Source organism: Podarcis raffonei, chromosome 15, assembly GCF_027172205.1.
Source record: "Podarcis raffonei isolate rPodRaf1 chromosome 15, rPodRaf1.pri, whole genome shotgun sequence".
NCBI lineage: Eukaryota > Metazoa > Chordata > Lepidosauria > Squamata > Lacertidae > Podarcis > Podarcis raffonei.
Window position 1 is genome coordinate 3,269,825 of NC_070616.1, and position 23,269 is coordinate 3,293,093.

At 49.2% G+C, this 23,269-nt stretch overlaps 1 protein-coding gene across 1 annotated transcript in view; it reads right to left on the reverse strand.

Moving 5' to 3' along the window:
• LHFPL7 (LHFPL tetraspan subfamily member 7) overlaps positions 1-23,269 on the reverse strand; it is an 82,657-nt gene that overhangs the window by 37,618 nt on the left and 21,770 nt on the right. The window contains exon 2 of the mRNA XM_053367928.1: positions 21,991-22,129. Coding sequence (XP_053223903.1) covers positions 21,991-22,129 — 139 coding nt within the window. The remainder of the gene's footprint in view (positions 1-21,990; positions 22,130-23,269) is intronic.

Sequence of the window (23,269 nt, forward strand, 5' to 3'; positions counted from 1 at the left end):
CTAATGGGATACTGCAAATGGTCTCCTATTAAGATGATGAATTCAAGATGGCCAACATGCCCCATTAGAATAATGGCCTAAATAATAGCCATCTCAGAGAACGTTATCAACGTTATCATCTGCAGAGAGGGAGAGAAAGAGAGCAAAAGAGGCGTTTGTGTCCTCCTGTTATTGCAAAACAAGGATTTCCCAGCTTCTTTCCTCCCTAGTAGGTGAAATTTAAGATTAGGATCAAAGGGTGAGGGGTCTATCCTCCCCACAGCGCCCCACAATCACCTGGGAGATGCCTGGGGCCACTTCTGTTTATTCTAAAAAAAATTTTTTAATATACACAGAGGGAATATCAAAACTCTGTACTTGGGAATCAAGTCCACAGCCAGTAATCGTTCTGAGCGCCATGCAAAATCTGCAGTTTGAATAATTTAGGTGAGCCCTGGCTAGTCGGAGGGCTGAAGACAGAAAGGGCAGTGCAATCGAGCCCTCTAAGCCATATCCCCAAGTGGTGCCCCACCTGTCAATCAACGGAGGCTGGGTGGCCCCGCCTACCTAGCAAAGCTGGTCTGCAGGGCATGAGGAGACAGAGATGCCCCTCCTTTGGACCAAAAGCAACGAGAGCTGGGTTCGAATCCACATTTAACTCCAAAGCTCAGTGGGTGACCTTCTTGGGTTACTAGCTAAGCGTCAGCCTAACCCATCTAGCAGGGCTGTTGTGAGGATTAAAAAAGGGGGGCAAAACCGTAGATCTCTGGAGGAAGGGAGAGGTTTATATACATTTAAAAATGGCAAATTGTCCCTGCCACAAAATATTGCAATGAGGAGTGCTCCAGTTCTGGGTGCCAGCCAGGCTTGCCCTTTCTAGTGTGTGCCATTCCACCTCCCTCTCTCCCTGGCTGCCTTCCCCTTTACTTGAAAGTGAGTCCTATTGAATTCAATGGGGCTTGCTCCCCAGTAGGTGGGGCTGGGGCCACAGGCTAAAGAGCTATGCTAGGCAGAGACCCGCATCCACTGAAAGAGAGAGAGAGAAAGAGAGAGAGAGAGAGAGAGAGAGAAAGAGAGGGGGGGAGGAGGGAGGAGAGAGAGAGAGGGAGGGAGGGAGAGATCTGCCTAGCCATAAAAGGTACTTTCATAAGGCCATACACTGTACTTGGGCGAAATAGACGACCCTCCATGGAATTGGGATTCCGAAAACATTTCAGATATCAGATTCATTTAACCGGATTAGTCTTCTGGGATAGGATTATTAGGTCCATTGCGCTTTCCCCTTCCTCAGCCCCCCCCCATTACAATCCCATGGGGAATGGGGGGGGGGTTTAGCAGAGGCATTCCCGCCTCAGTAAGATCTTAATGAATGGTGCCTTGTGGGCGGATGCCGGCAGGACGGTAATTAATGTGGTCATTCTCCATCGCTTGGAGAAACTCTTTATCTGAAGCAGGAATGGACAGACCCATCAATTCCACTTTCCCTCTGCTACTTTCCCTCAAATTCAAATTCAGTTCTCCCCATTTCCAAACCGCTCGGCAGATCTCCCGGTGAAAAGATCGCGCAAAAACTCGCAGGTGCCCTTCCTTAACAGATCCATTTGGGGGGATGCAATTGTGCCTTTAAAAAGACGCATCCTTCTGCATGAAATTTCCCTGATGGCACAGAGACTTTGAGTATACAGTGGTACCTCAGGTTACATACGCTTCAGGTTACATACGCTTCAGGTTACATACACTTCAGGTGACAGACTCCGCTAACCCAAAAATAGTGCTTCAGATTAAGAACTTTGCTTCAGGATGAGAACAGAAATCGTGCTCCAGCGGCGCAGTGGCAGCAGGAGGCCCCATTAGCTAAAGTGATCTTCAGGTTAAGAACAGTTTCAGGTTAAGTACGGACCTCCGGAACAAATTAAGTACTTAACCTGAGGTACCACTGTACTTCTCAGTGAAAACATTTTGGATCAGAGGTAGAAGAGGCCAGAGTGAGCCACTAACATAAGGCTAGTCATGGCACAGAATTAAAAAAATTCCCAGTCTCTCTTGCATGTACATATAGGTAAAGGTAAAGGCACCCCTGCCCGTACGGGCCAGTCTTGACAGACTCTGGGGTTGTGTGCCCATCTCACTCAAGAGGCCGGGGGCCAGCGCTGTCCGCAGACACTTCCGGGTCACGTGGCCAGCGTGACAAAGCTGCATCTGGCGAGCCAGCACAGCACACGGAAACGCCGTTTACCTTCCCGCTGGTAAGCGGTCCCTATTTATCTACTTGCACCCGGGGGTGCTTTCGAACTGCTAGGTTGGCAGGCGCTGGGACCGAGCAACGGGAGCGCACCCCGCCGCGGGGATTCGAACCGCCGACCTTTCGATCGGCAAGCCCTAGGCGCTGAGGCTTTTGCCCACAGCGCCACCCGCGTCCCGCATGTACATATACACACCCATAAACTCGCCACCCTACCACTTTCGTTCTTTCTTTTTTACGCAGATGCTGACCGGCGGAGTGGAATTGTCAAGCCTCCCCCAGAAAGATATATTCATTACAGAGAGGAAAGTCGCTTTTCTGAGCCGCGTGGTTGCAGCCGACTTCCTCGATCCCAGCCCTGCACTCCAGGGAATAGTCTCTCGCTCTCTCCGCCTGTCAGCGCTGTGATTAAAAAAGAAATTCCACAAAGCGGCTCTTCCAGCACAAGCTGACAAAAACAGGAAAGCGCAGCTCCGAGGCGAAGTTGCGTCGTCACTGCGAGGAAGAGCGCACGTGGGCTGCAGGGTCACGGGTTCAAATCCTGTGCTCCTCCTGTGGGACCCTGCCACACGCAGTGCTAAAGAGCCGCTGTCTGGCAGAGGACAGAGCGCTGGATCTGAGCCAGGGTTCAAATGCCCATTCAGCAGAGAAGCTCAGCCCAGCCGCTCTCAGTCCTAGCTACCTTGAAGGGTTGTAGAGAAGGGATTGAACCTGGGACCTTCTGGATGCAATGCAGGGGCTCTACCAGCTGAGCTACACCCTTCCCTAAACGTACATAAGGACCATATCCAAACTCTAATCAATAATAATAATAATAATAATAATAATAATAATAATAATAATTTATTTATACCCCGCCCATCTGGCTGGGCTTCCCCAGCCACTCTGAGCGGCTTCCAACAAAATATTAAAATACAGTAATGCATCAATCATTAAAAGCTTCCCTGAACAGGGCTGCCTTCAGATGTCTTCTAAAAGTCTGGTAGTTGTTGTTCTCTTTCACATCTGATAGGAGGGTGTTCCACAGGACGGGTGCCACTACCAAGAAGGCTCTCTGCCTGCTTCCCTGTAACTTGGCTTCTCGCAGTGAGGGAGCCGCCAGAAGGCCCTTGGCGCTGGACCTCACTGTCTGGGCAGAATGATGGGGGTCGAGATGCTCCTTCAGGTATACAGGACCGAGGCCGTTTAGGGCTTTCAGGGTCAGCACCAACACTTTGAATTGTGCTCGGAAACGTACTGGGGGCCAATGTAGGTCTTTCAAGACCAGTGTTATGTGGTCTCGGCGGCTGCTCCCAGTCACCAGTCTAGCTGCCGCATTCTGGATTAATTGCAGTTTCCGGGTCACCTTCAAAGGTAGCCCCACGTAGATTGCATTGCAGCAATCCAAGCGGGAGATAACCAGAGCATGCACCACTCTGGTGAGACAATCTGTGGGCAGGTAGGGTCTCAGCCTGCATACCAGATGGAGCTAGTAAACAGCTGCCCACAGAATTAACCTGCGCCTCAATGGACAGCTGCGAGTCCAAAATGACTCCCACCTGGTCCTTCAGGGGCACAGCTACCCCATTCAGGGCCAGGGAGTCCTCCACACCTGCCCGCCTCCTGTCTCCCCAAAACAGTACTTCTGTCTTGTCAGGATTCAACCTCAATCTGTTAGCCGCCATCCATCCTCCATCCGCCTCCAGACACTCACACAGGATATTCACGGCCTTCACTGGTTCTGATTTGAAAGAGAGGTAGATAACACATATACCAGTCATCCAGATCAGTCAAAATATTCTGATGATAGTCAGGTAACTTTAAAACACACACACACACCTTAAAATTTCCATACATTAAACTCAAAACAGAAAATCAGCTAATATCCTTTTCTTCCTGCTGCTCCGGAGGGTAGGACCTATGGCTTCAAATTACAAGAAAGGCAATTCCAACTAAACAAGAAGAGCTTTCTGATGGGAACAGGCGTTCGGCAGTAAAACCGTCTCCCTCGGGAGGTTCATTGGAGGTTTTTAAGAAGAGGTTGGGTGGCCCTCTGTCATGGATGCTTTAGCCAAGATCCCTGCATTGAGGGTTGGGCTGGATGACCTTTGGGGTCCCTTCCAACTCCACAATTCTATGGTTCTTCATATAAAAAGGTTTGGCAGCAGCTTCTAAGCACCTTGCGCAGCTAGTCAGGGAGTGAGTTATGTTGGGGGTTGGCTGTGGCTGTTGTGCATGCTGAATTTTCAGTTTTTTCTTGCCCCTTTCATTTTTATTTATTTTTAAAGTGTTACACTTCTCCAACCCTCGGGGCTACTCTGAATCTGCCAATTCCTCCCTCCTGTTCCTCAAGAGTCCTACAGTGGTACCTCGGGTTACAGACGCTTCAGGTTACAGACGCTTCAGGTTACAGACTCCGCTAACCCAGAAATAGTGCTTCAGGTTAAGAACTTTGCTTCAGGATGAGAACAGAAATCGTGCTCCGGCAGCGCAGCAGCAAGAGGCCCCATTAGCTAAAGTGGTGCTTCAGGTTAAGAACAGTTTCAGGTTAAGAACAGACCTCCAGAACGAATTAAGTTCTTAACCCGAGGTACCACTGTATTTCAGCTCCGTTCCCACTGGCACTTGCCACCTGAGTTTGCTATTATCCAGAACACACAACGGAGTGCTCCCCATTCTGAATATCTCATTCGTGTGGGGTTTTTTTCCCCCATAACTCTCCCCTCCATCCCGTTCCTTGCAAAACAGGAGTTGCAAAACAGCCACGCATGATCGCAGGGCCCTCATGAAAGCACCGCTGTAAAGAGAGCGGTCCATTCTGACGCCCCGGTAGGATTCGCTCCGTGAACCTTTCTCTCCGTAAAAGACGGCGACGGCAGCGCCCTCTCTTCGCTGTTGTAAACATGCGGCAGGGCAACCCAGAAGAACAGAACTCGCTGGGGGTGGGCCGTGTGTGTGTGTGTGGTGGAAATGGCATTCTAATCCACCTTGGTTGAAAGGGAGACTCTCTCCGAAGGGCAGTAATTCAACCTATTAAACGCCTGGACGGAGTCGGCCATCTGCTAACGGTCTTTGAGGAATACCACTGCATAATTCAATAAAAGAAAACCAGAGCGTTGGGGGCAGAGAGAGAGAGAGAGAGAGAGAGAGAGAGAGAGAGAGAAGGCTCTGCTTTCATTGAATCATAAGTCACCGCTGAAGTAATTATATTTTTTATATCCCTATCAGAAGGCAACAGGGTTTATCGGTTTTACTGGCTTCCCAAAGCAATCCGACTGCTCCACCAAGGTCACGGGGGGGGGGGGGTTGGGGAGAGAGAGAGATCCAGGCTTAACCCTTCCTCGTCTGCCAAGAAAAAAAGCCGGGAGAATGATGGGTCCAGCTTTCGAAAGCCATATTGGACAAAAGAGGCCTTTGATATTCGGCCAGCCTACCCAGAATCCTTTGCAAAGAACTCGAAAGCCATGCGCCTGGCGATTGGCGGGGTATTTAGGGCAAAGCGAAAAATAACCCCTTCGTGTTCAGAAGCTGTGGAAGTGCGCACTTGGGGGGGGGGGTATTTAGGAGCAGGTGGTGGCAAATTTTGAGGGCGACGGAACAAATTAATCATGTTGCAGAAATAGAGCATTTGACTCTTTTATACCTATTATGTATGTAATTTAGCATATTATGGGTTATCATCAATGGTAGCCCTACTCAGAGCAGACCCATTGAAAATAATGGACATAACTAACCTGGGCCCATTAATTTCAGTAGGTCCTCTCTGAGTGAAACTTAGCTGGCTACAACCCAATTATAATCGGACTCACTAACAACACGAGTGGCTTGGACGTAAGTGAGCGCCTGACACAAAAAGCAATTTAAAACTCAGTTGGGTCCAAACTGCCTAAATCTGCATATAAATCTGGGTAAAACTGACTCCTCCTTTGCCCCTAGGTGTGAGAGTCCATGTTGTGGTGGGTGGGTGTGTCTGTTGTCATTGCAAGTTCATTGGTTCCTTCCGTGAGTGGGCGGCTTGCGAGCGACGTCAATGGCACAATTCCCAATTGGTGGGCACTGGTGGTGTTTCAAAGGACTGTTTGTGTGTTGCTACATTTGCGGTTCTCTATGTTGTTGTCCTCGCACCCCCAACACCTGAGCAAGCATGGGATACAGCGGGTATCCCATAAGGGACGCGGGTGGCACTGTGGATTAAACCACAGAGCCTAGGACTTGCCAATCAGAAGGTCGGCGGTTCGAATCCCCGTGACGGGGTGAGCTCCCGTTGCTCGGTCCCTGCTCCTGCCAACCTAGCAGTTTGAAAGCACATCAAAGTGCAAGTAGATAAATAGGTACCACTCCTGCGGGAAGGTAAACGGTGTTTCCGTGCACTGCTCTGGTTCGCTAGAAGCGGCTTAGTCATGCTGGCCACGTGACCCGGAAGCTGCACGCCGGCTCCCTCGGCCAATAAAGCAAGATGAGCACCGCAACCCCAGAGTCGGTCATGACTGGACCTAATGGTCAGGGGTCTCTTTACCTTTACCTATGTTGTTGTCCCTGCATCCCCAACACCTGAGCAAGCATGGGATACAGCAGCCATTATGGCACATTAGCTTCTCCCCACCCCCAAGGGTAAGGCAAATATGGGATTGCTCTGGTAGAGGTATTTCTGGAAGATATTGGAGGCAATAAATTACCTCCGAACATTATGGGCAGGTATCCTATGAGAATATATGCATCAATGGCGGAATTAATGAAGCCTCCAGCTGCAAAACAAAATACAGAGGTACAGAAAGAAGACGGTCCAATATCTCTGATAAGAACTGGATACCACCCTCCATCGATTGATGCACTCATTGGATCTGTTGCATTCTAACGGTTCATAAGAACACAGGAGAGCCTGGCTGCTGGGTCAGGTCATGGGAGGCCCATTTAGCCAAGGATCCTGGTTTCACAGTGGCCCACCTGCATGTGAATAGACACTCCGTCCTCATTTGTGGCATTCTAGTTATAGGGCCTATAACTAGAATGCCACAAATGAGGACGGAGTGTCTATTCACATGCAGGTTATAGGGCGTCGGACGCGGGTGGCGCTGTGGGTTAAGCCACAGAGCTTAGGACTTGCCGATCAGAAGGTCAGCGGTTCGAATCCCCATGACGGGGTGAGCTCCCGTTGCTTGGTCCTTGTTCCTGCCAACCTAGCAGTTTGAAAGCACATCAAAGTGCAAGTAGATAAATAGGGACCGCTCTGGCGGGAAGGTAAATGGCGTTTCCGTGCGCTGCTCTGGTTCTCCAGAAGCGGCTTAGTCATGCTGGCCACATGACCCGGAAGCTGTACGCCGGCTCCCTCGGCCAATAAAGCGAGATGAGCGCCGCAACCCCAGAGTCGGTCACAACTGAACCTAAAGGTCAGGGGTCCCTTTACCTTTTTAGTTATAGGGCCTAGCAGCAAAAGGCCTGCTTCTGAGGTTGCCAGAGCCATCCGCCTGAACCATTTTGGAAACAGCTGGCTGGCTTGTTGGACCTTGCCTGTTCTTGTAAAGCCAGAGCAGGGAGCCTGCAGCTGCCCAGATGTTGCAAGGCAGCCAGCACCAGGACCAGGAAACCTGTCCCTCATTGCTTATTCAATTCTTTCCAGGAGCCAAAAAGAAATAAAAGCAGTGCCCGTCTTATTTTGATGTGCAAAATATTTAATAAAAATTTTAAATGGCAGGGCGGGGGGGACGGGGGGAGAGAAAGGCAGCTGCATGTAGATTTTAAGATGTGGCAAAACCCCACCACCACCACCACTGTTTCACATGCAAGCATACCATCTTCCTTCAAAAACTAATTTTAGCAGCCCTTTGCATTTCTGGAAGGCAGCCCAGAACGGAGGCAGCCTGGCATAAGAACCAGGCACACACACAAACACCATGCCCAAGAAGAAGAAGGGAGGGGGTAGATATTTCTCCGCCACCCACTTTGAGGAAGGCAGAAGCCGCAGCATTTGGGAGAGCTGTAGGGATACAGCAGAGACGTCTGGAGGTGCATTTGGCCAGGAAACGTTCCCTCGGGCAGAAGGCGGTTTGGGAAGACACCTCTCTCTTCCCCTCTCCTCTGTTCAACCTCTTCGTAGCAATCCCCACCTCCCCAAAATCTGTGATGGGGAACCTATGGGCCTGTTGCTAGACAACAACTCCTGTCAGCCTCATGGCCTTGACCAGGCGTGATGGGAGCAATTTCTTGACATATTTGTTTCTTCCTGCTCTGGAGGGTAGGACTTGAACCCAAGGCTTCAAGTGAGAAGAAAGGAGATTCTGACTAAACTGTTTGGCAACAGAACGGTCTCCCTCGGGAGCTTGTGGACTCTCCTTCCTTAGAGGTTTTTAAGCAGAGGTTGGGTGGCCCTTGTCATGGATTCTTTAGCTGCAATTCCAGCATGACTTAGGTCTAAATAGGGTCTGTTCGAAGTAAAATTTAGGTCCCTTCTACTCTATATATTTAAAGCCATATCACAGCTTTGGGCAGCTGTGCCTTCCCTCTAAGACTCCTGAGAATTCCAGTTTTTTAAAGAATATATAAAATAAAATAAAAATGTCCAGTAGCACCTTAGAGACCAACTAAGTTTGTTCTTGGTGTGAGCTTTCATGTTCATGCACACTTCTAAGTTGTTAGGAGACACACAGCCCTCACAAACTCCTCAGAAGGACTGACTGTGAAACCACTGTAAAAAATGGCATCATAGTCCTTTAAATACCATATTTTTCGCTCCATAGGGCGCATCGGACCATAGGGCGCACCTAGTTTTTAGGGGGGGGGAATAAAGGAAAAAAATTATTTTTCCCCCCCAGCCCCAAAGAGCAAAGAAGACAAGACAGCGAGCAGGATCCGTCCCGCTGGCTGTCTTGGCTTCCTCTTTAGCCACGCGCAACCTCTCCAGCCGGCAGAGGCTGTGTGTGGCTTCGTTTTTAGCCGCGGGGCTAGGGTCGGGGAAGCCTGAGCTTCCCCCCACCCCAGCCCCCAGAACAGGCTGCTATCCGCAAGCCTTTGGAGCCCGGCGGGAACTCCCGCCGGGCTCCGAAGGCTTGCGGATAGCTGCCTGAAACCCGGGGAGCGCAGCAGGAGTTGGCGCTGCGCTCCCTGGGCTTCAGGCTGCAGGCTGCTAGGCGCAAGCCTCTGGAGCCCGGCGGGAACTCCCGCCGTGCTCAGAAGGCTTGCGGATAGCTGCCTGAAGCCTGGAGAGCGAGAGGGGTCGGTGCGCACCGACCCCTCTCGCTCTCCAGGCTTCAGCGAAAGCCTGCATTCGCTCCATAGGACGCACACACATTTCCCCTTCATTTTTGGAGGGGGAAAAGTGTGTCCTATAGAGCGAAAAATATGGCATATACTGCAGGCAGGGCCTTAAATACAACCCACGTGAATTAATGCAGGGAGAGAGGTATGGGTCTCAGAGCTTGTGTGAAGTTCATTCTACTGTTTCCCAGGCTGCCACCACTGGGATCAGAGAGAGTAAGGAATGGCTATTTGGCGGAGACAAGAGGAGGCAGCTGAACGTGAGTTTTGAGATGTCCCTCTGTAACGACCAGAAGGAACAGTGTCACTTCCCAGCAGCCGCATAAAAACAGACCTGCCACAGGAGTTGCTGCATAAACAGGAAGCTGGGAGAGGACTATATTTACTGACAACGGGGAGGAAATGCTGTTGAGGCCACGGCCTCCACCAGAACAGCCCCTTGGAAGGGTTGGCACAGCTTTGCTCACTCCAGGGAGGGGATCACTCTGAAACCACCAACATCTATGAAAAACAAGGAGTCCCATCAACAGGAATCTGCTTGGCCAGGAAGGGATATCTGCTCCCTGAAATTAGGAGCTGCCTTATTCTGAATTGGGGACGCGGGTGGCGCTGTGTGTTAAACCACAAAGCCTAGGACTTGCCGATCAGAAGGCGGTTTGAAACCCCGTGGCGGGGTGAGCTCCCGTTGCTCGGTCCCTGCTCCTGCCCACCTAGCAGTTCGAAAGCACGTCAAAGTACAAGTAGATAAATAGGTACCGCTCCGGCGGGAAGGTAAATGGCGTTTCCGTGCGCTGCTCTGGTTCGCCAGAAGCGGCTTAATCATGCTGGCCACATGACCCGGAAGCTGTACGAGATGAGCGCCGCAAGCTCAGTCGGTCACGACTGGACCTAATGGTCAAGGGTCCCTTTACCTTTACCTTATTCTGAATTGGGGAATTGCTCCATCCAGCTCTGTATTCTTGACACTGACTGGCAGCAAATCTCCAGGGTTTGTCTACACTCAGAGCTGTAGACAGGAATGAGCTCGATGGAGTATTGGTTTGACTCAGGAAAAAGCAGCCCCCTTCTTTAACCCACCCTCGATTCAGAACCATGAGGACTGGAGTCTTGGTTTTTGTTGCTGAAGAGCACCTGCTTGGCAGGCAGAAGGTCCCAGGTTCAATCTAGCAGTGTCTTCAGGTACAGCTGGGGAAGATTCACAGACTCATAGAACTGTAGAGTTGGAAAGGGCCCCCAATGGTCATCTAGCCCAACCCCCCACAATGGAGGAATCACAGCTAAAGAATCCCTGACAGGTGGCCATCCAAGCTCCGTTGGAAAACTCCAGTGAAGGAGAGCCCACCACCTTCCAAGGTCACAGGTGCATAGCTTTCCTGAAACCCTGGATAGCTGCTGCCAGTCAGTGTAGGCAATACTGAACTAGGTGAGCCAATTGAACTCCGCATATTAGGCAGTAAATAAGGCAGATATGAAAGTCACCTGTTCATTCAGAGCTATGAGGACTAGACTCTTGCTTTATTTTGAAGGAAAGGATCGGAACCCAGTGGGACAGCATCTGCGTTGCACACAGAACACTCCAGCTTAAATCCCCAACATCTGCTGGTAGGGCTGAGAATGTCTCCCCATCTGAAACCCTAGAGAGCTGCTGCCAGTCAGTGCACATAACCACCAGCTAGATGCCCCAAGGGCCTGACTCCAGATAAAGGCAGCTTCTCATTTTCCTAAATCCTTACTCAGCCACATGTTTGTTCAAATCGTACGCAGCAGAAACGTCAAGGGCCGAAGCACAACTGAACAGCACCTAACACATTAGCCAAAAAATATATATTGGGGGGGGATGATGTATGCTTCCACTCCCTGAAGGCTATGGGGTGGGGTGGGGAGACAGGAGGCGGCGGCTGCTGCCCCACAGCAATTCCCTCCCCACCCCCTGAGCCACACTTCGCACCGGCTCGCTGTTGGTTCCCGAAAGCCACCCGTCAAGAGCCATTCTGGTTCAATTACCTCTCTGATTAATATATTTATCAAGGCAAAAAATGAATCACGGGTTCAGTCCTTGCGCTGTCATGGGTGACAGATGGGCCACTCTCCACCCACCCATTAAATTCCTCTCTCCGCTCCCTCCGCCTGCTCCAAACCTCTCCCAGTGTTTCCTGTCGCCACGGAGCCCTGATCAACACCTGCCACTTTCACCCAGGCTCCCCTGGCACGCAGGCTCTCTGTTGCAGTGCCACAGTGGCACCGTTGCGGATGCAAATCCGTCGAGCCGCGGCTTACGTTTATCAACATGCACTTAGTTTTATGGGACAGGGTTAAGTGCAAAAATAGAGCCCTGCCCCGATGAGCTTACAATGAGTTGAATTGACTTACAAGCCTTTGTTGGTACTAGGTAGCATATTTTTGGGAAAAACCAGGGTTGGAAACCTCTGGTTCGTGTGTCTAATTAGCTGCCTGGTTTAATTCCACTCACCTTGCAAATTTGGCCCATGGCGGGTATGAGAGACACCCCAGGCTAAAAATGTTCTCCACTCTGATATAAATTAATAAACAAAGTGCCATCTAAATATTGAGAAGACATCTGAAGGCAGCCCTGTATAGGGAAGCTTTTAATGTTTGATGTTTTAATGTGTTTTTATATTTTGCTGGAAGCCACTGCAGTCAGATGAGAGGCATATAAAGAACAAAATTATTATTATTATTATTATTATTATTATTATTATTATTATTCCACTCCTCTGAGTGGAGGAGGGTCCCGATCTGCCCAGGCCAGTCCAAAGCCTAGAAGGGATGAATCAACACATCCTCAACCACCAACTAGATTTCCTTAACGGAGCAAGGGCAATCATTTTCACCACACCTTGATTCAAATTTGGCAAAGTGTTTGATGGGAGATAGGGGCCAGACACAAATCACAAGAGCAGATTTCAACTGATCCACAAAAAGCTAGACACCCGTGATAATTTTTTTCTGCTGGATCAGGCCTGATATGCCCCTCTAGTCCAGCATCCCATTCTCGCAGGGGCCAACCAGTTGCCTCAGTTGGGAGCCCACAAGCGGGTCCTGAGAGCAAGAGCAACCCTCCCCACTCCTGATTCCCAGAATGCAGAGTTTAGCGTGGCACACAGGAGCCAACTGAGTGGGCGGCGGGGGTCCATGGGCCGGTTAAACGATCCCCATGGGCCGCTTGTAGCCCATGGGCCTTAAGTTGCCAACCCCTGGTCTAAACCTCTTGTAAAGCCAGCCAATGCTTTTGAATTATGGTGCTGGAGGAGACTCTGGAGAGTCCCATGGACTGCAAGAAGATCAACCCTCTCCATTCTGAAGGAAATCAGCCCTGAGTGCTCACTGGAAGGACAGATCCTGAAGCTGAGGCTCCAATATTTTGGCCACCTCAGGAGAAGGGAAGACTCCCTGGAAAAGACCCTGATGTTGGGAAAGATGGAGGGCACAATGAGAAGGGGACGACAGAGGACGAGATGGTTGGACAGTGTTCTTGAAGCTACCAGCATGAGTTTGACCAAGCTGTAGGAGGAAATGGAAGACAGGAGGGCCTGGCGTGCTCTGGTCCAGGGGGTCACGAAGAGTTGGACACGACTAAACAACTAAACAACAACAACAAAAGCCAGCCAAGTTGTTGGCCATCTCTGCATCCTGTGGCAGTGAGTTCCACGGTTTAGCAATGTGCTGCATGGAGAAGCCCTTTCTTTTGCCTGTCCCGAAACTTCCAATGTTCAGCTTCATTGGATGTTCGTGAGTTCTAGCATCGTGCAGGAGAAAAGCTTTTCTCTGCTCACTTTGCCCACAACAGGCATCCTTCTGTACACCATCTCTATCAGATTTCTGCTTATTCCCCTTTTCTCTAGAAAAGAAAGCTGTAAACACTGCAACTTTCCATCACAGGGGAGTCATTCCAGGCCTTGGATCGTCTGGGTTGAAGCTTTTCCCAGCTCTACAATATCCTTTCCGAGTTGAGGAGACCATAAATGTACACAGTATTCGACGTGTGAACCGGAATTTGTGTAAAGGCATTGCAATAATTGGCAGCTTTAATTCTGATCTCTGATAGGGAATTGTTTATAGCTGCTGCGCACTTGAGCCTAAGAGGATTCTCCCTCCTATAACTCAGAGTTGACACCAGGCAGGACAGCATCCTCCCCTCTAGTCCCATATGGAAGGGGCTGTCAGCCTCTTTAACAACAGTACTGTATAGTCAATTACTGGCTCAGCACCATCCATCATACGGGGCAGGGGATGCAGCCATAGCTCCCTCTCCTCTCTCAGGTGCACTATTTCTGATGCATTGGTGTGTGTGTGTGTGTGTGTGTGTGCCAATGCTTATGTCACCAAAGCAATGTCCTCCGTGTGCAAGAGGAAGGTATCAACAGGATCTGCGGAGTCCCGAGGTTTGCAGAAGTACCAACCCGCCCACAAAACCTGAAGTGTAGGGGAGAGAACCCCAAAATAGCCCAACTGAGTACACAGCATGCCCAGAGGTCACTTAATGTCGACAGGTTGGGAGGGATGGAAAGCCAGGTGAGAGGAGCAACGGAATGGAGTATACTGGAGCAGGGCAAAGCAAACAAACTGGGACCCTTATCAGGAGCAACGCTTTGCTGTAGGCCCCACCGGATGTTCAATGATTTGCAAGGTGGTTTATTTTATGGCAAAAACTCTAATTTACACACTCCCTAACACCCATCATTTGCACAGATCAATGCCAGACTAAGAGACTGGTGCACAGGGCAGGGTGCTCTTTGCCCCATCTAGCTTACTATTCTCTACACTGACTGGCAGCCACTCTCCAGGATTTCAGAGAAGAGAATGGAAGGGAGAGAGTCTGCATGCAGAAGGTCCTGGGTTCAGTCCCCAGCTCCTCCAGGCAGAGCTAAAAAAAGAGACTCCTGTCCGAAACCCTGAAGAGCTGCTGCCAGTCAGAGCAGGTAGCACACAGAGGTAGAAGAGAGGTATAGTCCGACTTGGTGCGTATGTATAGCAGCTGCACAGCCACAGAAAGGCCCTCTCAAGCCAATCCCTCCATATTAGGGGTGGAGGAGGTTAAATAGATTAGCTGGGTCAGTCTGCTTTCCCACCCAGTTCCACAGGGCACAGACCCCTGGCGTCAGCAATCAGCCTGTCTGCCTTGAGGCTCCACCTTAATCAGGTTAAGCCTGCTAACTGCTGGCCAGGGTATCCACCAGTTCCTGAAGAACTTCGCAGGGGGAACAACAAAAGCCACCCAGACTTAGGGAATTTAATTAGGTTACTTAAAAAAAAAGGTTAGCATTGTGTAATCTTTTTTTAATTAACCTTTGCGGGGAGTCCCAATTGGATATTCCAACTGGCTTGCAAAACAGCTGGGAATACTTTCCCTGAAAGAGATTTCCTTGCAGAAGGGGTGCCCTTGTCAATCCTGTCTCTCCTCCCCCCCCCAAAAAAAATCCAATTAAGTCAGAACTAGGGAGACGGTGGTGAAAGCCACATGCCCTCCTATTGAACAGTCTACACCTCGGTAATCCTGTTGACTGGGTGGCAGCTACTTAAGAGAGCTGGCTGCAGTCTGCTTACATTAAACACCTCCCCAGCCAGATATTCTTCTAGACATGAGCAGGGAGGATTAAGCAAATGCACAACATCCCTGCGGAGGCTTGCAACATGTCGGCCCCTGGGCAGAGACTGCTTCTCTGCAGTTGAGAGATGGGTGTTACGTCAGAGGACGGCAAAACAAGCATTTTGGAAAGAGGTTTGTTGTTCACCGCACAGTTGGGACACCTCTTCACATGCGATAGGCAACTTTCGCAGGACGGCTCCTAAGCTGAGTTTTCGTCTTATGTTTGGATGCAACAAGACCACATTTTGAATCGAGATGGAAGGTTGCTTCAGGGTTCGAGGAACCCTTTCCTGCCACTTTGGACCAGAGACTCAGAGAGACATGGCATGGCTTTGCCTTAAAAATAAAAGCTACGCAGGAAAGGTTCCTGAATCCAAAGAGCTGCCAGCTTTCAGGAAGGCCCTTTTTACAGGCAAGGGCTTTTTTAAAAGAGAGAGAGAGAGAGAGAGAGAGAGAGAGAGAGAGAGAGAGAGGACGGAATCTGAATTTGCTCTCCAGTGGGTCCGTAAAGATGCAGGGATTGATGCACAACCTGCCAACTGTCCTCCCCTGGAGGGCATAAATGCTTACCTGGCAGAGCTTCAGAGCAGCTGTTGGCAGGATGCCCGCTCCTTTCAGGGAGACGAGGCAAACGGGGGGAGGGAGACGGAGTCCTGCCCACAGACAGATCAAATAATGATAATCGCAGGCTTTCACCAGACCAGTCTTATATAGACCAGTTCACGGAGGGTAAGGCTATGGATGGCTGCCAGAGACAACAACTCTTATGTTCTGCCACCCGTGTTGGAGGCAGCACGCCTCTGAATGCCTGTTGCTGGCCACCTCGAGGTGAAAAGGGCTGTTGCTTTCATTCCTCGCTTGTGGGCTTCCCACTGGGGCATGTGGTTGGCCACTGGGAGTCCAGGACACTGGTCCCCTTTGGCCTGATCAGCAGCTGGGCTCTTCTGGTTGTCATAGCTGGGTCAAGCGGCTCACATGGAACTCTCCATGGTGCTGATAAACCCTTGCTACCTGGGTGTCTCTTCTGGATGGATCAGGCTTCGGCCACAACAGTGGTGGGAGACTAGCGGCCTTACAGAGTTTGCAGGGACCCACAGTCCCAGCATGACCAATGGGCAGGGACGATGAGAGCTGTGATCCACGGACACTGGGCGTGGGGTTACCAGTCCTCCTTAGCTTCTCAAGGGAGGGGAGAAGAAACAGTGAACCCACTTTTGCACATTGCCCTGTCAACTGCAAGACAAAACCTACTTCTTTACTGCATCAGTCACAGTTCACTATGGCGGAAATCTGCCTTGCATGCAGAAGGTCCCAAGATCAATCTTTGGTGGAATATCCAGTTAGGGCTGGGGAAAGTCTCCCTGGCTGAAACCCTGCTGCCAGTCAGTGTTGGCAACATGGAGGTAAATGGATCAGTGCTCTGGCTCTGTCTAAGTTAGCTTCCTATGTTAATTTTCAAACAGCCTTTAACTCTGGGGTGTCTTTTTAAGAATAAACCACAACACTTCTGTCCTTGGAGATACCATTTAGAAAGTGTTAGAAACTACTACTACTACTGTTGTTGTTGCTGCTGCTGCTGCTGTTGTTCATAAGCAACAGTTTATGGCAGTCCTCCCACACGACAGCCTTATCAACTTGCCGGTGATCCATAGCGGCCCCGTAAATCTCTCTCAGATGAGCCCCAAAGCTTCTGAGGAGGCGCTAGAAAGGCAGTGACAGATGCTAGAATCGCCCCCTTCCCTCAGCACCCCCTCCCTGCAAAATGCTGCTTTTCTTTTAAGAAAATGAAAACTACAAATGCATCTGGAGCCCTTGAGATTTTGGGATGGGGAGCGTGGGAAGGATTATTGGACCAGGAATTGGATTAAGCCGTTGGCGACAACAGCCAGTTAGCACAGGGGGGCGGAATCCATATGCGAATGCCATGTGGCGTCTCCGTGGGTGGCCGAGGAAGATGCAAGGAGCGCCCGGAGGCAGACCGGAAGCACATAGTTAAACTATGGAACTCGCTCCCACAGGAAGCAGCGATGGCTACCAACTTGGACGGCTTCAAAGGAGCATTAGGCAATTGTTTTGAGGAGGAGAGGGCTATGGGTGGCGACTAGCCAAGGATGGCTGTGCTCTGCTACCGCAGTCAGAGGCCGCGATGCTTCTGAATACAAGTTGGAGTACAGGCTCAGGTTTAAGGCGCTGGTTTTGACCTTTAAAGCCCTACGCGGCCTAGGACCCACGTACCTACGGGACCGCCTCTCCCAGTATGCCCCACGGAGGACCTTAAGATCCACAAATGACAACATTTTGGAGGTCCCAGGTCGCAAGGTGGTTAGATTGGTCTCAACTAGGGCCAGGGCCTTTTCAGTACTGGCCCCGACTTGGTGGAACGCTCTGTCACAAGAGACTAGGGCCCTGCGGGACTTGACATCTTTCCGCAGGGCCTGGAAGACAGAGCTGTTCTGCCTGGCCTTTGGTTTGGACTCAGTCTGACCCTTATGTCTGACCCTTATATTTCCCTGCCCTTATGATCTTGATATATCAGCTACTTTTAAAATGAGGCTGCATTTTAAATTGCATTTTAACCTGTATTTTAAATTGGTTTTTGTTTTTTCCCCCCTATTATGTTTTTACTGTGATTTCATTGGTGTTAGCCGCCCTGAGCCTGGCTCTGACCTGGGAGGGCGGGGTATAAATAATGTTGTTGTTGTTGTTGTTGTTGTTGTTGTTGTTGTTGTTGTTGTTGTTGTTGTTGTTGTTTTGCAGGGGAGAGAGTGCCGTTGTGCTTGTGTCCTGCTACGTTAGACGGGCCATTGGCCTGATCCAGCGTGTTCATCTTATTCCTGGAGGCGTGTTAGGAGGGAACTGCAATTCTTCAGCTGTTTTGAGTAGCATCATCAGTCTGTATGATGCTTTGAGGCAATACGACAGGGCAGGTCTCTGCCCTGAGACGCCTCCAATCAAAAATTCAACACAGTGGTGCGTGGGGAAATAATAGGAGGAGCAGAGGGAAGCAAGATGTGGACTTATCAGAAAATTTTGGACAGTATAAATGCGCCAAGAGAATATAGGGAGCTGGCTTATTAAAGACCATTGGGTCAATCCAGCACAGAATAGTTTGCACTGAATGGCAATGGCTCTCCAGAATTCCAGGTGGGGAACATTCCTGGTCCCACTTGGAGATGCCAGCAATGGAATCTGCAAAAAAGCAAGTGTTCTCCTACTGAGCTAAAACTCCTTGCCTAAAAATAAACCACAATTCCAGGCCTCATGGTTCTGAATCAAAGGTTCAGGAACAGATGAAGTTGCCTTTGTCAGATCTTTCTCTCCTGTTGCTTAATACTGCCCACACCAACAGGCAGCAGCCCTCCAGGATTTCAGGCTGGTGCCCTCCATTGAATCAGACCATTGGGTCTATCTAGCTCGGTGCTGTCTGCACTGACTGGCAGCTGCTCTGCAGGTGATATTCTCAGCCCTGCCTGGATATGGTGGGAATTGCAAAGCAGGGCTCTGTCGCAGAGCTACATCGCTTCCCCACTCAAAAAAGCAGAACAAAACACCCCATGTGATGTTACTGGGAGACCACCTTATTTAAAATTCAGCTTGCTTTTGGGCTCTTTCTTTTAAACAGCAGAGAAATGGTTCCTGCCGCCCACTCCCTCCAGCTGCTGAAAGCTGCGCAATGTGATTTCTTATCCTTCTGCAGACTGCTAGAAAACTGGCCAAGTGGAGGTCTTTGCTACTTTCAGCCCTTGGGCTGCCCTCAACACTCCAAAGCACATTTTTGTACATTTTTACTCCCAATCATCTTTGCTCAAATGGGGATGGGTAGGAGGAAAAGAAATACTTTTTCTTTAAAAAAAAAAAATTAATTGCCGAAGAATTGATGCTTTTGAATTCTGGTGCTGGAGGAGACTCTGGAGAGTCCCATGGACTGCAAGAAGATCAAACCTCTCCATTCTGAAGGAAATCAGCCCTGAGTGCTCGCTGGAAGGACAGATTGTGAAGCTGAGGCTCCAAGACTTTGGCCACCTCATGAGAAGAGAAGACTCCCTGGAAAAGACCCTGATGTTGGGAAAGATGGAGGGCACAAGGAGAAGGGGACGACAGAGGACGAGATGGTGGGACAGTGTTCTCAAAGCTACCAGCATGAGTTTGACCAAACTGCGGGAGGCAGTGGAAGACAGGAGTGCCTGGCGTGCTCTGGTCCATGGGGTCACAAAGAGTCGGACATGACTAAACGACTAAACAACAAACAACAACAGGAGGAAAAGAAATCCTTTTTCTTTAAAAAAAATTAAACAAAAAGATTGGGGAACTGTTGCAACGATTTAAAAAGCCCTCTGGAGAGGAACTGGCTTGGTGGTTGTTGTTTTTAATGCTTATTCTCAAGACGCAAGCTCTGAAATGCTCAAGTTTCATTTTCCTGGCATTGGTGCAAAGGTACCAACCTGAAGTATGCTTAAGGATGGGAGAGAAATTTTATTTTGTTTGCAGGTTGGTTCAGAAAACGGCAGATTAGGCAGTTTCCCATTACAATGCAAGAAAGGAAACCCAACAATCCTTTGAAATCTACCATTTGTCAAATTTTGCAACCCCAACCAAGCCAAAGGCATGTATTAGGAGGAATTGTGCATCAAAACGTATACTTTAGTGAAACTCTCTCTCACGCATACATGCATATTAGGGGAAACTGCTTGCATAAAAAATGCAGTGGTACCTCGGGTTAAGTACTTAATTCGTTCCAGAGGTCCGTTCTTAACCTGAAACTGTTCTTAACCTGAGATACCACTTTAGCTAGTGGGGCCTTCTGCTGCCGCCGTGCAATTTCTGTTCTCATCCTGAAGCAAAGTTCTTAACCCAAGGTACTATTTCTGGGTTAGCAGAGTCTGTAACCTGAAGCGTATGTAACCTGAAGAGTATGTAACCCGAGGTACCACTGTATGTATATTAGTCAAAACTGCATAGAAAAATGTGCATTGTGAGAAATTCACCCTGAAATGCTAAATAATTTTCATGAGTGTCTCCCACATCCTAGTCCAACACTCTTACCACTACAGCCACACTGGCTTTCCGATGTGGAAATGCGAAAAACTGAATTGGAGATTGGGGGGGAATGGGAAGCGGTGGAGGTAACTGTGACACATTTGCTCATCCTTAATCCAGAGCTAAGCTGTGTCACCCCTGACAGACCCCATTGCCATTGTACCCCCATGTTTAAAAGGGAGGAAAGAGACTCCCGCAACTAAATAAAGGATCCCTGGGAGGTGGAATTGAGAGATTCCGCGCTGGAGGTAAACAGACTACAGAACTGGAAGCTGTATTGACAAAGGAGAATTTACTGCTCCGTGTATAATCAAGCTAATGAGGTCATTTAAGATGTTTGTCCCTGCCTTTTCTTCCTGGCCTCAGCGCACAAACCATGGCCCAGGAAGCACCATGCCTCTTAATTTCAGTTTGCTGTGGATTAATGGTGCTTTGAAACGCGGTGCCTTTTCCAGTCAACAGTAATAATCTGAAATCAATTGGGATTCAGGTCGTAAGGCTACTCTTGGGTACCTCACGCCGCTCGCCCATCCCTCCTCCCCTCCACCTGCTAGCTTTGGTCTTCTTCATCAAGAAACCCAGGCGCTGTCTCCGCTTGAACAGCAAAAGCTGCAAAAATAAATAAATATTGTCATTGTGGTTTATCTAGCTATCTATCTACTGGCACGGGGGGCAGATGGGAAGAAGAACAGGTAAAGAATCGCAGGAGCAAATGTTCTCCCTTCCACAGGGTTCTGTGGAGAGCGCTCACGTTCTCCGTAAAACAAGGCGAGGCAAATTTAAGTTTCTAGTCCACTATGTGTTCCATGGAGAAGGTCCACATATTCTCAGCGGTGGCGCATCTAAGTTTCTAGTTCACTGGAGCAAAACAATTTTTTAAAAAAAGTCTAGAAAAACCCCAGTAGCAAAGAAGGAATAAACTCAAGGAAAAATTCAGCGAATATAAATTGATTAAAGCAACAAGGAAATAGGAAACATTTTTTAAAAATAGAATAATAACATATACATAAGATATAAGATATATATTGTTCTATAGATATGTACCTATCTACACCCACACAGTTGAAATTCTTCTTTAGAAAATTAAATGGCTAAATCAGGGATGGGGAGCCTCTGGCCCTCCAAGCCACTCTATCCGGCCCTCTGGATTCTTCCTAGGCCACACCTCTCCTTGAGTGTTTTTGCCTGACTGGAAATGTGCCTTTTACCTCTTATCATGCCTCATTGCTTGCCTGGATGGAGGATGGAGAGAGGGGTTTGTGTATGTGGGTGTAGAAACTAGCCCACTGCAGGAAGGCAAGATTCACATTTCTGGCTCCGCCCACCAGTGTCATGTGGCCCCCAGAAGGCTGCTCAGAAGGGAATACGGCCCTTGGGATTCTAAAGGTCCCCCTTCTCAGAAGAATTACCGATAAAAGAAGAATGGTGGGTGAAACCGATGGACTATGCAGAATTAGATAAATTAACAGGAAGGGTTCGAAACCTGTGGGACCAGAAATTCTTAGAAGACTGGAGTAAATATACAAACCGTTTGAAAAGTAATTGTAATGGAACAGATTACGCTTGTAGGACTGCAAGAAGTTCTGTAAGGGGGACTATTTGAAATATTGTAAGAAAGACTACGAGGAGAGTTATTAGTTAATGATAATTAAGAGTAATAGAGAAATTAAGAAATGCAGAATAAGTGGTAAAGAACAAAAAATCATCAGAGGTGTTGACAGAAGTCTAAAACATTGTATAAGATAAGAAGTTACGTTATATGATTGTTGGAAATGATATCTTTAAAAAACCAATAAAAATGTGTATATAAAAGGTCCCCCTTCTCTGCTGTAAACAGTTGATCCAGTTAAACTAGCAGATACAAGTTTCAAAAAAGGACGGCTTATAGACTTACCTGCTGCTGTCTGAATATAGCCAGCCAGGGTGCAGACCCTCCTCTCGCACAGCCCGCTGGGAAGGAAGATCACAATGACAGCCAGAAGGGAGCTGAAGGCTAGAAGTGCACAGCCCCCCGAACAGAGCACAGCGCTCGTCTGAAAATATGAATTAAAAAAAAAACACTTTCATTGTTACAGTTATACTTCCCTTTCCTCCAAGTTATCCTCTTCCCACTTTTTATCCTCACAACCACCCTGCGAGGGAGGTTAGGCTGAGAGCCTCAGCCCAAAGTCACCCAGCGAGTTTCTGGCTGAATATGGGATTTGAACCCTGGTCTCCAGGGTCCCAGTCCAGCACTCTAACCTCTACACCACACAGGCTCTCTGAAGCGCCACGGTTCAGTTAGCATGTGTTGACCCTCTGGTTATCTGCTTCAAGCCAAGAAATTAAGAGGTGCGCCGTCATAAGTACGGTGGGGGAAAAGCCGACGGGACTGAGGGGTTCAAACAAGCTGGAGCCACATGCACTTCCAATGGGAACGGGGGCTCTGTAGAGCACCAGATTTTGCTGGACGCCCAACTCCCGCCATCTCTGACCACTGGTCATACTGGCTGCCAGGAGCGGGAGCCCAGCATCAACTGGGGGTCAGAGGGTCAAAGGGGTGAGTGAGCAAGGAAGAAGATAAGGTCTTCCATTCGTACACACACACACACACACACCGTTCGGACTACCAAGCAAACAGATCCTTATCACTACCACAAGCACTCCTAACACCAAACTTGGACAGCCGCGTGCCAATCATTTTGGCGGCCTCAAAACAAAGAAAGCATTTTTGCACATTCACAGCGGGCAGGAATTCTACCTCTATATCCGCTTGTTAAAAAAAAAGTTAAACTCATACATTGGCAGACGAAACAATATATGATTTCTGATATGACTGAGAATCGCAGAGACAAAGAAGTTCAGAGTGTTAAAATCGAGATGTGGAAATATGGAAATAACGACGAGAGGCAGGATTGAGATTTGGAGATATGTGTCAGGGAACTGCCATCAGTACTGGAGGGGGAGAGCGAAAGCCAGAGGGATTCCAGAGAGCGTCCAGGGATCGGGAGGAGCAGCCCATCTTCTGGGGAAGAGAATCAGCGTAGCACCAGTGGAGAAGGGGGGCAGCTGGGGGAAGTGGCGAGGCGGTCTCATGACTCCTTGCCTGGGACCAGCGGGGAGAGTAGGGGTCCTCCGTTGCCCACGCCCTCCTTGCGCAGAAGGCTTCCGCGCAGGGAGAGTAGGCAGAGACT